Below are 16,411 nucleotides of genomic sequence, written 5' to 3'. Positions count from 1 at the left end.
AACCTATAGCTTGTGGGCTACATGCTGTCCAGGAAGGTTTAAATGTAGGCTAACACAGACTCATAAATTTACTTAAAACATGAGTTTTTGGCTGGGCGGTGGTGGCACACCCTTTAATCCCAGCACTTGGAAAACAGAGACAGGCAGGTCTCTGGGTTTGAGACCAGCCTGGTCTATAGAGCAAGTTCCAGAACAGCCAAGGCTACACAGAGAAACTCTGTCTTGAAAAACAAAAACAAACTAACTAAAAATATGAGATTTAAAAAATCAGTTATACAGTTGTTTTCCAGTGTGGCTTGAGGGCCTTTGTAGATGATAATGATGTGTTCACATGTACAATCCTGCTGTCTCTGTGGAGTCCACTAAGTCACCATTTCTTAGCCCTCTAGACAGGCAGGGGAGGAGCCACCAGAAGTTGGTACACTGCTCAATTTCTGAGTCAGCTTGCCCTTTGTCTATCCTCTAGGTAACAGGAGGGGACTTTTCCATCCAGAAGACAGTGGCCTATTTAATTCCTGTCTTCAGTGTTCACCCACATTTGTTGTAAATGAAGGATTTTCTCAGCATTCGCCCTGACTTTATAAAGGGAGTGAGGCTACGCCTCCCAGCAAAGCAGTACTTGATAAAGGGATGGTCCCTATGCAGGCGGTGACACCCAGCATCCCACAGGCCTACACAGGATTGATGGAAATGGGCATGGAGGACACTGGCTATGCCACTGGGGCATAGGCATCGCAGTGTGCAGAGCACTGCATTCTTGACTTCTCTGAACCCCAAGACATAAGGCCAGATGATATAGTGGGTGGTCAGGTGTAACCCTAACAGCCAGGACAGTGAGATGGGAACCCACAGGGTGTGGAGGTGCTGGGAGATTCCCAGGGAAGAGCAGTATATGTAGATCCTCCCCAGATATTTGAGGTCTTGGGGTCCCCCGCCCCTCCTGGGGCCTGTTGGTAATAAAGTTTGGCCTTGCAGGCTTCACGCACCACTGCCTGGAGAATCTGCTGGTGGACCAGACCTTCTGGTTGCTCTCGCCCAGTGAGGAGGAGGAGACGGCCATTCTCATGTATGTAAACAAGGATGCCTTGAAGCAGACACACAAGAACCTCCTCACCCAGGAAGGTGGGCAGCAACGGTGACCTTGGTTAGATCACACAGGGCTGGGGACACTGGGAAGACAGCTCTGGACACAGGAGTGTCTTGGGTGGGAGGCATGATGTACCATTAGATGCCCTAGACACTGTCACTGGTTACGAAAATATGTGTGGCTCTCAAAGAGGTGAGGGATGAGGAGAATGGTGAGAAAGGGTTTTTGTCTGGAACCCTTTTCCCATGATTGATCTTGTTGGCCTTGTAGAAGGGGGGGGTTGGGGGAAGCTTGAGTCTCTGGGAAGGAATCTCAGGGCTACGTTTCCTCCCTGACCATGGGTGGACACCCAGATAAGACCAGGCTCCTTGGGAATCATCGAAGCACAAAGGGGCATGGGAATCCCATGTTTGTCCCTGAATAGTGCAGGTGGGAACTTAGGCCCAGAATGAGTCTAAGTCTACCTAACAGTCAGTGGAGGTGAGGCTGTAACTTCCTTTAGGCCTCCACAGATGGGTATCCTGGAAAGGAGAGGGTAGCGTGGGATCCTGTAAGGTCCCTGCCCTCCCTGTGGGTCTCGTTGGGGTTGGGCTGGCACCTTTCCTGTTTGACAGGGAGAGCCATGACTGCCCTGCTGGTCACCCTGTTGATCATCTCTGTCTTTCAAAGGGCCCCTCTTTGTTCTGTGTCCCGACCACCGTGTGAGAATGATGATGGGACCTCAGGGTGCAGGGAAGGGCCCTCAGGCCCTCAGGCGGGCTTCAGGGGTCCCTCTGGGAGTGGCTGTCCTGGAAACAAACTCCTCGTCCCCCACGCCCAACACGTCCTCCAAGGTGGAAGCAGCAGAGGCTGAGCCAGAGCCCTTGACTCCATTTCACCAGTAGGTACCAAGTTTTAATCTCCATCCTGAGGCCTTGGGTGGTGTGGGGCTTCATAGACCCTGTTCCAGAACCGAGAGACATATGAGGCAGGCAGATGGCAGACCATGCCAGGCCCTCCTGATGCTTGCTCCCTGTGGTGTGTCTGGAAGTGCAGTCAAGTGGCCATCTGCTTGAAAGGAGCAATGGCATCTCTTAGGCAGTATTGAGTCGGGGAAAGAGTCCAGTTGTCTGTGGCACGTGCTACTTGCTGTACTCGGTCTGGAGTGCCTTTGAGGGTCACATTCAAGACATAGACACAAAATCTGCATGAATAAAGACTAAAGGAAGGTAAAGCCAGGGGTCACGAAGAGAGCTCCTGTTGACTGCAATGCATGGAGTGTAAGCTTGCTAGAAGCTTCCTGACCACCAAAGGAAAAAGAGGAGCTCCACCTCCTGAGTGACCATGCCCTTGAAGTAACAGCTGTGGCAAAAGACCACTCCTTGCAGAGTGGAAGGAGTTTCTCCCTGGAATACTCCATATGTACTGGGGCTAACGGTGGCCCCACTGGTGACAGAGTGTGCCCTTCACTTACAAGTTCTCAACTGAGGAGGGGCTGCAGTTGTCAACTAAGAATTCTGGAGAAGCTGAGGCCCAAGGTGGCGGCAGTTTGAGCAGGCCACACAGCAGATGAGAGTCCAGGAGACCCAGACTTGAAATCTAGACCCTTGCCCATGCTGCAGGTCTTCACGCTGCTGGCCTCGGCTGTTCCGGGAGATTGGCAGGGCAGGTGTTTTGCCAGGGGATAGGGAGTTCTGCAGAGCTCATGGTAACAGGGGTGGCAGTGTCCCCTAGGATGAGGCACCCAACCTGAGCATCGCCACACACGTCAGCCTCAGGGTTGCACGCCTGGGCAGGTATGTTGAAGGAGGGTGGGATTCATGTGTGTCCTCAAAGGCTGCTACTCCTGACCATTCTATAGGACACTCCTGTTCCCAGTCTGAGACTATAGTGTAGACCTGCTGACCATTCTATAGGACACTCCTGTTCCCAGTCTGAGACTACAGTGTAGACCTCTTCTCCCCACTCCAGGTGGACTCTCAGGGTCCCATGGGATCCCATCGATGAATCCATGGATGGATCTGGGACGCCTGATGCCCAGCTGATGGGTGAGTATCAGACTTCCCTCTCTGGGGGAGAGGCGGCAAAAGAAGGTGGCAGGGACTAGTATTTGCATTTGTCCTGAATGTTTCCTAAGTCAGAAGAGGAGGCCAGAATCCCTTCTACAATACTCAGAATTATCTAAAGCTCAGAGAGGTTCGAGGCCCAACTAAGTTGCCCAGCATCTGGGGAAATGGGCCAGGACTCTTCTCACACACATTCCCCACCCCCGAGCCAGGAATGTGATGTCACAGGATGCCCCATTAAGTCTGGTTCGTTGGAAGACCCTAGGCTTGGTTGGCTGGCTGGCTGGCTAGCTGGCTGGCTGGCTTACAGTCTGTGGGGCAGGATGGAAAATGGATAGCCTCTCTGACCCTGTCCTAGGCCTTCCTCATGAGGAGCTGGTCCTGCAGGCTGCCCTTAGGGCAGGGGTGGGGACAGATTTCTCTGCCCCTTGTGGAGCCAGCTGGTGTTGGATGGTTGCTGTGCCTGTTGCCTGCTCACAGAGCCCTGTGAGTGAGGAGAGAGCCTAAGGTCCAAGCTGCATGAGGCAGAGTCCTGTTCCTGGAGGTTGATAGCCTAGGGCTGAGTAAACCAGTGTCTCAGCTCTGGTGGCCCATCTGTTATGAGGGTCAGACAGCCCCTCTGAGGACCACAGAGAGGCCCAGCTCCTCAGACCTCCGGAGCCAAGCTTCATTTCCAACACCTCTGACCATCTTAGGGACACCAACAGGTGCTTGAGGGCTCCCCTGTCTGTCCATAGAGTCTCAGATCTGACCACGTGGCCTTCTTCCTGCAGGGCTTGGCCTGGCCTCTGCAGTAGGTGACTTCCAGGGCTCAGGGCCTGAAGAGGTGTCCTTCTGTGTTGGTGATGTCATCGAGATCATCGGTGCCCAGGTGCCTGGCCTGCCCTGGTGTGTGGGCCGGCACGTGGCCTCTGGCCAGGTGGGCTTTGTGAGGACTGGCCTCGTCAGCATGCAGGGCCCGGCATCTGAGTGAGTGGCAGAGGCCCCTTTCCTGAACTCCACACTGCCCCTGCAGGGATCCTGCCACCCTCCATTGGCCTCTCAGGAGCAACCTGGGCATTGTCCCTTCCCTCCTCCACTGACTCGGCCCTGCCAGGGTGCCACCAGAGGGCACTGTATGCCTATCCAGGGTGCCATCTACAGTGTTGTTCTACATGCTGGGTATAACCTTCATGGTGGCAGCCCGAGGCCAGGCACAGCCATCGAGCTGAGGGGAGCACACCTTCCTGCCTGAGCTCAGCGGCCACCAGCCTGGGTCTCCCTGGCTTTGGATGAACCCTCAAGGTCCTGGTGGCTCCTCAGCCATGTCTGTTTCTACCTTTGAGACACTATCCTACTGTGCATCAAGTCAACTCCTATCTACCTCAGCTTAGCTAGTAACCGTCACAAAGACCCAGTGTCCCAAACCAGTTACCTTCCCAGGTTCCAGGGGCACAGACATTTTGAGGGTTCTGCATGTCCCCTCTCAACAAAAAGCCCTGTGAAGCTTCTGCACCTGGTCTCCATGAAGATTCCACTTGCCACCAGCTCTCCTGAGGCCAAGACACGGGACAGCTCAGCCTTTTTTAGTTCTCACTCTTCCCTGTCACCTGGTTCCCTGGGGATCCTGCCAGGCTGTACTCCCATCCTTAGTCACTAACCCCTGGCCCCGTTCTGTCCCTGAGAGAGTCATGCCTGCATCTGCACTAGCTGAGGGGTCTCCAGAGGAGTGCTTTGGTCATTTCTGGACCAACTCTGTATAGCTTCGGACAATGCTGGGAGGGAAGTGATTGGGGAGTGTCCAGTGAGTCTAGCTGAGCCCACTGTTTGTTGCTCATTTCCTGGTTACCCTGCACTTGGCCAGGTTAAGACCTCAGTCATAGAGCCTGGAGATACCGGTGCATTCAGAGAATCCTGTCCTCTGCTCCTGTCCCTACTATAGCCATGCCTCCCTCAAACCAACCATTTTTAGTGACCTTGCTGGAGATGGGATACCATAGCCAACTCTGGGATACAGTTTCCAAGGCTGCTACCATCTGTATGAGTCCTCTCCCTTCTATCCCCTGATTCATGAACCTCTCAGTCAGAGCAGGAAAACACTGACTGGTCCTGTGTACTGATCATACTTAGAACAGCATTACCTGGTACCCCATTGAAATGTCAGCTTGCGTGCGGAATGGGGACACAGTCTATCTACACCCCTGTGACCTCCACAGACTCTCCACCCAGCTCCAGGGACAGAGAAATCTGGGCTCTCGCTTTCTGTATTGGGCAATGTTGCTTCCCATGATAACCTCATTAGCTCAGCCGGGTCCTTGAAACCACGGTGTGGCTCATGGCTCGTGTCTTGGTCTCTTATTACAGAGATGGTGCAGCTCTCCCTGTAATGCTTCCTCTGTCCCTGGCTTCTTGACAGATGCCTAGTGGCTTCAATGGTTCTAAACTTAACAAAAGTGAAGGCTAAAAGAGCTGGGGTCTGGCCCATTCTCCTGTGTCTCCCCAGAGTGGAGTTGGCGGTGGTGGCATCATCTTTCACAGCAAGGGACTGTGACCACTTCCCTGTCACTCAAATGTTTTCTGGCATTTCTCCTGCCCTGAACCTGGGGGCTCCCACCTTAGGCACAGCCCAGTGACTTTTCTTTTCTTCCCTCGTGATATAATCTCAGACTTACGGAGAACGGAGGAGCGGACAGCAACATTCCACCCATTACCTGCGGATGGCTGAAACCAGCTTCTCATTCTAGTTGCTTCGTCCTTTCTCTCTCTTCCTTCCATTTGTCTTCAGACCTCTGAGGATGAGTTATGCAAGTCATGGCCCTTTACCCCACAACATTACTCGGCTCTTAGAGTATAACCCCAGGGCAAGTGCCAAAAATCAAGAAATTCACATCACCGCCATGCTGTTCACAGCCAGAGATGATTCCAGAATGTGTTTCACACTCACTGCATCACCTGCTTCGCTCCACCCCAACAGCCTCAGTGGGCCTAAGGAGGTCCAAGGGCTGCACTGTGGTTTCCTTGATTGATGGAACGTGCATTTTAAGGTTTTAGAAGGTGCATTTTAAGGTTTCACACTGCCCTGCTAACTTACTCCTATAGGCAAAATAACCTCCTCCCTCATTCTTTTTCCCTCTGTCTCTCTGTCCCTTTCTGTGTCCCCTGCCTGACTTCATGGCCACATAAGCCCTGTCCTTATGTTAGGGACTGTGGGAAGAATGGTGGTTTCAGTTCAAATGGGGCTTAAGAATCTGACTGGGCATTCACCTTCCCAGGACCTTTATAATCCAAATCTCTAAAAAAAATTGGAGATTATTTTATTTTATGTGCATGAGTGTTTTGCCTGTGTATATGTCCCTCTGAGCGCCAAATGGGTGCTTGGACAGAAGAGGGCATTGGATCTCCTGGAACTGGAGTTATAGATGGTTGTATCTAGGAACCAAACCCAGAAGTCCTCTACAAGAGCATCAAGTACTCTTAATTTCTGAGAGGTTTCTCCAGCCCACTGAAAAAGTCTTTCTTAATCCTAGGCCAACAGGGGTCCTCTCAAGAGCAGGCTTTGGGTTTTGTTGTTGTTTGTTTGTTTCTGAGACAGTGTTTCTCTGGCTGTCTTGGAACTCACAGGGTGAACCAGGCTGCCCTCCAACTTAAGAGATCTGCCTGCCCCTGCCTCCTGAGTGCTGGAATTAAAGGCCACAACAGCCAGTTAGGCAGGCTTTGCATATATTTAGTGTCTCCACTGTGGTGAGTGGGGCCAGCAGTTGAATGAGAGAGAAGAAATGGGTCTTACTGTGAAATTTTGACTTTTGTTAAACAAACAAACACACAAACAAAAAGAAACCCCACAAGTTCAACTGTAGAGATAAAGGGCTGCTGATCGTGATTCCTGAATCTGGACCCCAGTGGGCATTGTCTTCTGTGAGCCAGGAGCCAGGAAATGCACTGGAGTGACCACCTGGCTCTTACAGGAGGTAGCTCAACTGACCCGAGGCTCTCTCTGTTCCAGAGTTTGGAAAGACGGTAAACTCAGTTAACCTGAAGACAAGCGTCTCCATTGGGCAGACTCCATTCTTCCCACTCTCCCCTGGGCTTGGAGAGAATTAATTCCTCTAAATATGGCTTTTTTTTCTGTCTTCCCAGCCTGGAAAGTGCAATTTTCCTTAGTGAGGAAGAAAGGTCATTCTTCCGCAGTGAGGGCCACTTCTCAGATGAGGATGCTCGGCGGCTCCTGAGCAGGACGTCTGGCACAGATGTGTGTACCACGTGCAGCCTGGGTAGGTGCTGGGAGGTGGCACAGATGTTCTCTCTGTGAGCTGTTGGAGACGTCAAGATTGTGCTGACTGAGTCATATTAACCTAGCGTCTCCTCTGGGGCAGATTCCTGGAAGCGCAGGAACTTCACTGAAGGGTGTGGTCCAAATGCTTTGCAACTGGGTGGAGCCCAGGGGTCTGTTTAAGGCCACCATGGCTGTTGCACTCCGCCCTGCCAGACCTGGGCCAGTGTACTATTGCCTCAGTCCCAAGGGAGCTGAGTGCTGGTTGGATGCTTCTGGCTCTTTCCAAGCTCCCCCAGGAACCCGCTCCTCCCCCTCCCTTTCCAACTACACCACCTCTCTCAGGGCATTCCGAAGAAGTGAGAGCCCCACCAGGGAGCACAGAAAGGCAGGCCAATAATGCACACTCAGGGCTGGGTGCAGGCAGCCAGGCTCAGCAACCAAAGACATCAGGAGATGGTGACACCAGGTAGTCCTGAGGCGCTAGCTGCAGAGGGAACCTATCTCCACTGTCACCAGGCACCGGATGACACTGAGCCCTTAGCTTCTGAGGGCAGGGAAGCCTGGGGCCCCCATCGTGATCTGACCAGTACATGGGGCTGGCCCCTCTGCCAGTGTTGGTCAGATTCACTTCTCCCAGCTCCAGACAGAACTGGTTCCATGGTTGTTGGTTGGCCTGGGACATTTGGTCCCTAGAATCCCAGGACCAGAACTACCAAAGGCAATGCAGTTCCTCTCTGCTTGACAAGCCTCAAAGTTTTGCCTGATGTCATAACTTCCTGGTTTTTACACTCTCAAGCTCATTTCCTCATTTGGTTGTTATGGCAAGCCAGCAGGCAGTTAGTGCCAACCCAAGGAAGTGGGAATGAGGCTGGAGTGCCACCCTGGGTGATGAGCAACCAGCAGAGGGACTCAGCCTAGTTTGATCTGCAGCTATCTGTGCCTTTCCTCGACATGAAACTGATGAGGATCACAGGCATCCTAACTAGGTGTGTGGGGATGGGACACCAGGGGTAGACATGTGCTCCATTGTTGCCTGGAGACATCTGAGAACGTGGATTCTCAGGTCCTGATTATCGTAAGTGCCGGTGACTGGCGAACTTGCATTCACCTGGCCAATTGAGGCAGGACACAGGGTGCACGTGGAGGAGTGACTGCTTCTCTGTTCCCTTTCCTAGACTGGTTAGAAGAAGACGAGGCAGAGCAGCTGGAACAACAAGGTAGGTATCCCCTTGCGGGCTGAGTCTCAGGTATCAGATGTGAACACAGGGCAGAGGCAGCAGCGTGGGACGCCATGGGCACTGGCCACCAATGCCACTCCTCTGCAGGATGTGGGGGACGTGGGATGGGTGGCCTGGAACTATTGCACATGTGCAGGCCGTGGGGATCCAGATCACTTCCTGTAGATGCATGGCCTCATCAGGACCTCCTGAGAAGGCAGGGCACCCCTCCCCCTGCTCCAGCCCATGCTTTTCAAGACCAGATGAAACTACCCAGATTTCCCACAGTGCTCCTGAACACACTGCTTGGGGAGTGCACCAGTTGGATTTAGGGGTTGAAGAGAAAGTCCCCCACAACTTAACCTTAGAGGTCCTTCCCTCCTGGCCTCATTCCAGAATGCTCTTTCCATCTCAGTTGTACCATGGAAACGGTATAGTCTCCTTGGCAGATGATCCCATGGAGAGTTATCGATTGGCCATTGAGAACAATCTACCACTACTTGCTAGCAGGACCTTGGCCTCAGATGGGTGCAGATTCAAATCTACACCCCTCCATGGGGCAGAGCAGACTCCTATTTCAACTGGGGAAAACACAATCTTAACCTGCAGTTATTTGGAAGCAAATGAACGAACAAAGACTCTGGAGTCCTCCACTAGGATTAAACAGTCACTTTGCTTTCAAGTTTGAAAGTTAAAATATGCTCAAAACATGGGCTGGAGAGATAGCTCAGCAGTTAAGAGCACCTGCTGCTTATCCAGAGGACACAGGTTTGGTTCCTGGTACACATGACACTTCATAATTCCAGTTCCAGTGGGGATCCAATGCCCTTTTCTGACCTCCAGGGGCACTGGGCACACATGTCATGCACATACACACATGCAGACAAACACTTAGACACACAAAATAAAAACAAATAAAACTTTTAAAAAACTATGCTCACACAATCTGAAACCAGGCGTGGTAGTGTAACTTAAGGTTCAGTATTTGGCAAACAGGAGCAAGTGTCTAAGATTCTTTTTTGCTACAAATTGTGTTTGAGGCCAGCCTGAGATCACTATTTAAATTTTTATTTTTAAATCTATTGCTTTACTATTCTGTAAAGCCTTAGAGCAAACCTAAGTCTACTGGATTGGTTAAGAAATTCCAGCCGCAGAGGTTTTCAACTGCCTTCCTGCCTGGACAGATGAAGGAGCCCCAGGGCCTTTGTCAGGACCTGGGCAGAGGATGGGCTACCCAGAAAAGCTGCTCCAACCTTACCTTTCTCTGCTCACTGGGCCCAGAGCAGGAGGCCTAGGGCCCATCCCAACAGTACCAGCCTCCTCCTGGTCCTCTTCCTTGAATCCCAGTTAAGCTTAACTGGGTCTGTTGCTAGGGAATATCCCAGGACCCTCAGGGGCTCACATTTGTTTGTTTGTTTGTTTTGGTTTTTCCAGACAGGGTTCTCTGTATAACATTCCTGGCTGTCCTGGAACTTGCTTTGTAGACCAGGCTGGCCTTGAACTCACAGAAACCTGCCTGCCTCTGCCACCCAAGTGCTGGAACTAAAGGTGTGTATCACCACCTGGCAGGGGTTCACATTTTTAGATCCCCTGATTATTTCTGCCAAAGGCTGTAGGAGGTTTCATGGCTTCTAGAGTCTGAGGGGCCTGCAGAAACACACACCTGTGGCTGGACTCTGACTGTGGGCCAGATGGTGAGGTGACTTTTAGTTTTTCTAAAGAGAAACCATGTGCAAGCCACCCCTGTGCTCTGATGCGTGGGATCTCTGAAAACTTTGCTATCCAAGGACAGGTCAAGGAGAAGGGGCTTCTGGGTAGAAAAGTTGACAAAAGGAATCAAGACTGACTCTGATTCAGGCCCCAGTGCTCTGGAATCAGCGTGGGAAAGTGTCATCCAGAACACGCAGCTAGGGGAATAGTGGGTGGGGCAGAGATGTGGGATACCACACAAGTCGAAGTTGGGACTCAGGTCCAAAGCTAATCCAAATGGTCCTTCTGTGACTTCCAGAATTATCTCTGCCTCACCTGAACCCAGAACCGCATGAGACTCTGCACATGGTGAAGGACATTCTAGAACGGTGCAAGGCCTGCCCTGACCACCCTGAAGACCCAGTATCCTGGAGCCTCGGAGTAGTGTCCAGTAGAGTGAATTCACCAGACCTTGAGGAGCCTCCGTTCTGCCTGGATCCTGAGGATGACTGGACAGACCCTGAACCTCTGGACTCGCTGCTGCAGGTCCTGAATGCCCCTGGCTATGAGATCCACTTCCGGGGCCTGTATGACATCTCGCTTCCCTGGCTGGGCACTGCCCTCTGTGGCTTTGATGATGAAGAGGAGTTGGCCGGACGCTTGGCACAGGCCCGAGGCGTTGCCAAGAAAGTCAATTTGGGCATGGCCCTGGCCAGGCTCTGCCTCCTGCTGGGGCGGCTGTGTGCTCGAAAACTCAAGCTGTCCCAGGCCCGGGTGTACTTTGAGGAAGCGCTGGGGGCTCTGGAAGGCAGTTTTGGGGACCTCTCCCTGGTGGCAGCAGTGTATACCAGCCTGGCTACTGTGTATCTGAAGCAGAAGAATGGGGAGAAGTGTGTTCAGGTAGCACCCAAAGCGGCAGCCCTCCTCCTGGGGACACCTGGCCACGCACACAGCACAGACACCGAGCTCCTGAAATACGCACTGCGCAGGGCCATCTGCGGCCTCAGCCCACAGGCCGAGGCCCGCGCCTGCTTCCTGCTGGCCAGGCACTACACTCACCTCAAGCAGCCTGAGGAGGCACTGCCCTACCTGGAGAGACTGCTTCGTCTCAACAGGGATGTGGGGACCCCACAGGCCTCATGGACCGAGGACTGTTACCTCCTCCTGGCGGACATCTATGGCCGGAAGTGCCTGCCCCACCTGGCACTGAGCTGCCTCAGGGTGTCCTCACTGTGGACTAGGTGCTCATTGACTGGCTCCTTGAGGGGTGTGGACCTGGTACTCCGGAATGCTCCTGGTCCAAATAGCCAAAGGAGTGCAAGCCACCGCCTCCCCACCCAGATCGCTTACTACCTCAGAAAGGCATTGGCCTCTCTCACTCCGGGCACGGGGCAGGCACTGTGTGGGCCCCTCTATGCCAGCCTAGCTCAACTGTACAGCCACCATCAGCAACACAGCCAGGCCATTGCCTTCATGTCTCAGGCTGCAGAAGCTGACACTGCAGCGGGGGCCCACTCTGTTGTGGACCGTTTGGTGGCGCTTGCCTGGCTGCACATGCTTTGTGGGAGGAACTTAGTAGCCATGGACATCCTGAAGTCCATCTCAGATGCAGCCGTGGCCAACAAAGACCAGGAGTGTGTGATGACCAATATGGTAGCCATGGCCCTGAAGAGGACGGGCAGGACCCGGCAGGCTGCCGAAGGTTACTTCCGAGCTCTGCACATGACCTACAGCCAGGGCCACCTGCAGAGCCAGGCAGTAGTCCTGGCCAACTTTGGGGCCCTGTGCCTTCAAGCTGGTGCACGCAGCTTGGCTCAGCACTACCTGCGGGAGGCCGTGGGACTGTTCTCCCGGCTGCCCAGCAGTGTGTGTGGCCAGGACTTCACCCAGGTTCTCCTGTGGTTGGGCCAGCTATGCACCCGCCGGGCCCTCCCCCAGCAGGCCAAGTGCTACTACGAGTGGGCCTTTCTGGTGGCTGTGGAGATGGACCATGTGGAGAGTAAGTACCACCCTTGTCCCCTCTCCACACCTCCTGGGGTCTGCGTGGGTCGCACTGGCTTCTGAGAAAGTGTGTCACTCCTTACTTACTCAGAGCACCCTACTTACTGAGCAGTAGAAACCTGGAAATGTTTGCTACTACCTTTGAAGCAGCCTCCTCCCATGCTGCGCCAGACTTAACGACCGTGTGGGGGGGTGCACTGAAAAACCTTACTCTAGGGACTCCACACCCCTGCCCCCAGCGCTGGAATGGAGGTTACCTTAGAGGTGACACTGAGCTAACACCAGCCTGGGGTTCTGTGAGCTAGACCTCCGTTTCTGTCTCCTGAAGCCTTGAACACCTCCCATGGCCTCTTCATAGATGTCGCCAGAGCCATTAGGCCAGGGTGGGGGTGGGGAGAGTGTGGTGAGACAGAAACAAAAGGTGTGGGGCCGGGCAAGAGCCGGGGCAGGACCCTTCCCTGGAGTGGTTGAAATGGTCAGCACTAGCTACAGGCTAAGCTGGTATGTCAGCTAATGGGATCCTCATGGCGCGCCGTTCTGCAGACTTCATAGCCTGGCTCTGGGGTCAGTATTCCCATTTCTGAGGATCTGACTCCTGGAAGTAAAGAGGCAGTCATACCCTGGGACCTTTAGCCGAGGCACTGGGGTTCCTCAAAGGAGACGGAGGGTAACACGCTCTCTCTGCCCCCGCCCCTCCAGGTCAGTTACAGGCTGTGCAAAAACTGTGCCACTTCTACAGCAAGGTCATGCCCAACGAGGTGCGATGTGTCATCTACCATGAGTTCCAACTGGCCCTGGCACGCAGGACAGCTGACAAGGGGCTAGAGGGTCAGCTCCTGGAGGCCATCAGCCAGCTCTACCTGTCGCTGGGCACTGAGCGGTAAGAGCAGCAGTGTAAGGGGCACAGAGAAGGCCTGGGAGCCCCCCCCCAAGGAACCAGCCAAGCCGCACACACCCCCAGGAACCAGTCAGGCCCCGACCCCTTAGGGCTGATTATCATTCCATTCATCATGACATATGAGCCCCAGCATAGGCCTCTCAATAAAGACTAGCTCTCCTAAGCTCACTTTTTCAGTTACACACAGTCACTGCTACAAGGCATTTCGAGGCCGCCCATGCGATGATTGCTGCTGTGAGCTGACCTCTACTTGCCCCTGGTCTTTAGTTGTCTGCCTGGCTCAGGGCAGTTGGGTGCCATTCACCCACCCAGACATACGGTGGTGGTCACATGTTCTCCAGGCTTCCCACCACAGAGGGCGGAGCCAACTTCCCTGCCTCCAGGTCTCAGGGTGTGACCGACACTGAAGTTCTGACTAGCCTTCAGCTGGTAAAATCATCTATGTGACACCGCCCTCAGGCAGGGACACTGGAGCAGGGAAGAGCCTGTGAGGAAGCAGGAGAGGCCCTTGTCCCAACACAGATCTCACATCAAGAGCCGTGGGCTAGCGGCCTAGAGCAAGGCTTCTTGGGTGTGTCCCTGGACTGCTGTCCCTCTCCCTCAGAGCTTACTGGAGGTGCTTAGCCCTGGCCAGGCCTCAGGTCAAATACTTAGAGCAAGGACAGCAGCTGAGAGCAGTCCTCTGTGCTGCTATAGTGTATGCAAGTTTGATAAGCCCTGGCCTAGGATCCGAACTCTGCCCTATGCAATGTCTCCCTAGTGTCCAGAAAAGACAGAGACTGTGTCTCAGTTAGCGTTTCTTTTTTTATTATTATTATTTGTGCATTGGTGTTTTGCCATGGGTGTCAGGTCCCTGGAACTGCAGTTACAGGCAGTTGTGAGCTGCCATGTGGTAGTCCTCTGGAAGAGCAGGCAGTGCTCTCTACCACTGAGCCCTCTCTCCAGCCCCTAGTTAGGTTTCTATTGCGATGATAAAACACAAGCGATCTGAGGGGGAAAGGGTTTATTTCTATTTATACTTCCATATCATAGCCCCTCACTGAGAAAAGTCAAGGCAGGACCTAATGCAAAGGCCCTGGAGGGGTTCAGCTTACTGCCTTACTCACGATACTTTCTCAGAACCACCAGCCCAGGGATGGTACCAGCCACCATAGGCTGGGCCCTCACACATCAGTCATCATCAAGAAACTCTGCGGGCTTGCCCACAGGCACGTGTGGTGGGGCATATCCCCAAGTGACTCTCTGCATGTGGGGGTTGACAGGACATATAAGGATACTTACACGCCGCTGCCCATCTTCCCTCTGAAGAACTCCCTTTGTCTTTCCGTACTGTGTCGGCTTGCCTGGGGCAGGACAGAATGCTGCCCACAGAGGATTCCCTCAGGTCCTGACCTTCCAGACCATTCTGGAGGCGGATCCTATTCTGACGCCTGTGTCTGATCTCAGGGCCTACAAGTCTGCTCTGGATTACACCAAACGGAGCCTGGGGATCTTCATCGACCTGCAGCAGAAGGAGAAGGAAGCGCGTGCCTGGCTGCAGGCTGGGAAGATCTACTACATCCTGCGCCAGAATGAGCTGGTGGACTTGTACATCCAGGTGTGCTCAATGCTGCTGTGTGCACTGGCTCACTCACTCACCACCCGACCCTCCTAACTACCCACTCGCCTGCCCCGCATCCACTTGTTCAACTACCTAACTACCCACTCACCTCACCCATACCCGTCTACCTACCCACCTAACTACCCACTCACCCCACCCATACCCATCTACCTACCCTCCTAACTACCCACTCACCCCACCTAACTACCCACTCACCCCATCCATACCCATCTACCTACCCGCTTAACTACCCACTCACACCCACCTAACTACCCACTCACCCCACCTAACTACCTACTGACCCCCACCCATACCCGTCTACCTACCCGCCTAACTACCCACTCACACCAACCTAACTACCCACTCACCTCACCTAACTACCCACTCACCTATCCACCTGTCCACCACTCACCCACACATCCACCAATCCATCCATATATCCACGCACCCATCTTTCAGCCTACCCATTTACTCACTCATCCACTTATCCGTCTACCCGTTCACCCACACGTTCATTTGCCCACCGTCCACCTATCCATCCGTTTATCCACCCATCTGTTCATCTACTTGTCCATCTGCTCACCCATCCATCACTGTTGACTGCCTATTGTATCCCAAGGGCCTGCCTCTCTCCCATTGTGGCTCCCTCAATCTCCTCCAATGCCCAGACTATCTGACAACCATCTGATCTCCTTGGGCAGAAGACAGGCTCCTCATAGTACCCACCTCTTGTCAGTACATAGCCAGTGCTCGGTGTATGAGGGATGCTGTATCTGCTCTGTCTGTACACAGAAGAACTTGCTTTAGCAGCTCTTGGTACATGCACATCATAGGAACTGTGATGCTTCCCAAACACAGTGTGATCTGGACAGCTAAGGAGCACAGGAGCAACACTGTGAGCTGAGGATCTAGGATCAAGGAGTCCAGGGTTCAGAGGGTTCATGGGCCATGTGGCAGACAGCTGCACAGGGAGGGCCAGCTGAAACTTGAGGTCCAACAGCTTTGAGTCAGAGTATGGGGCTAGCGCCACCTTCTGGAAGAGAATAAGTCCAAGAAGCTGGAGAGTGGGTAGGCTTATTCTCATCGCTGAGCAAGCGTTTGTTGGGCATCTACTATTCACCAGGCATTGCAGGCACCCCTGGACATAGCAGAGGAGCCTCAGCCAGCCTCAGGCCCTGTCTTGTGGCATTGATAGGGGAGAAGGCAGGCATGGATGCGTCAGGAAGGAATAGGATCTGGTGGGAGCTACAGACAATGTAGGGGCAGGAAACTGTGATTCTAACATGGGGGGCAGGCCAGAGGCCAGATCTGCATTCTTCCCTGCTCACCTGAGAATTCCACACCTGCTGGAATCTTGGGCTGCAGCTGGACCGACACTTCCTAGCTCTCAGGTCCTGAAAGTTGCTCTCCTCCAAGTGTGAGGCTGCCCATCTCAGAGGCATGACCTCCCCGGGGGCTATTATCACCAGAGAACTTCTGGTCCCTACAGGTGGCACAGAATGCAGCCCTGTATACTGGGGACCCCAAGCTGGGGCTGGAGCTATTTGAGGCAGCTGGAGACATCTTCTTCAATGGAACCTGGGAACGGGAGAAAGCTGTGTCTTTCTACCGGGTGAGTGGCC

At 53.5% G+C, this 16,411-nt stretch overlaps 1 protein-coding gene across 2 annotated transcripts in view; it reads left to right on the top strand.

The window, feature by feature from the left end:
• The window catches only part of Sh3tc1 (SH3 domain and tetratricopeptide repeats 1), a 40,871-nt gene that overhangs the window by 20,626 nt on the left and 3,834 nt on the right, over window positions 1–16,411 (top strand). For both annotated transcript variants that reach the window (XM_040746964.1, XM_040746963.1), the window contains exons 6-15: window positions 976–1,122; window positions 1,757–1,967; window positions 3,038–3,114; window positions 3,906–4,101; window positions 7,249–7,382; window positions 8,560–8,601; window positions 10,610–12,289; window positions 12,991–13,171; window positions 14,636–14,786; window positions 16,279–16,401. In XM_040746964.1, the coding sequence (XP_040602898.1) occupies window positions 976–1,122; window positions 1,757–1,967; window positions 3,038–3,114; window positions 3,906–4,101; window positions 7,249–7,382; window positions 8,560–8,601; window positions 10,610–12,289; window positions 12,991–13,171; window positions 14,636–14,786; window positions 16,279–16,401 (2,942 nt within the window). The remainder of the gene's footprint in view (window positions 1–975; window positions 1,123–1,756; window positions 1,968–3,037; window positions 3,115–3,905; window positions 4,102–7,248; window positions 7,383–8,559; window positions 8,602–10,609; window positions 12,290–12,990; window positions 13,172–14,635; window positions 14,787–16,278; window positions 16,402–16,411) is intronic.

Source organism: Mesocricetus auratus, unplaced genomic scaffold (assembly GCF_017639785.1).
Source record: "Mesocricetus auratus isolate SY011 unplaced genomic scaffold, BCM_Maur_2.0 Super-Scaffold_100006, whole genome shotgun sequence".
In the NCBI taxonomy this organism is placed as follows: domain Eukaryota; kingdom Metazoa; phylum Chordata; class Mammalia; order Rodentia; family Cricetidae; genus Mesocricetus; species Mesocricetus auratus.
This window is presented reverse-complemented; position numbering and strand designations above follow the sequence as displayed.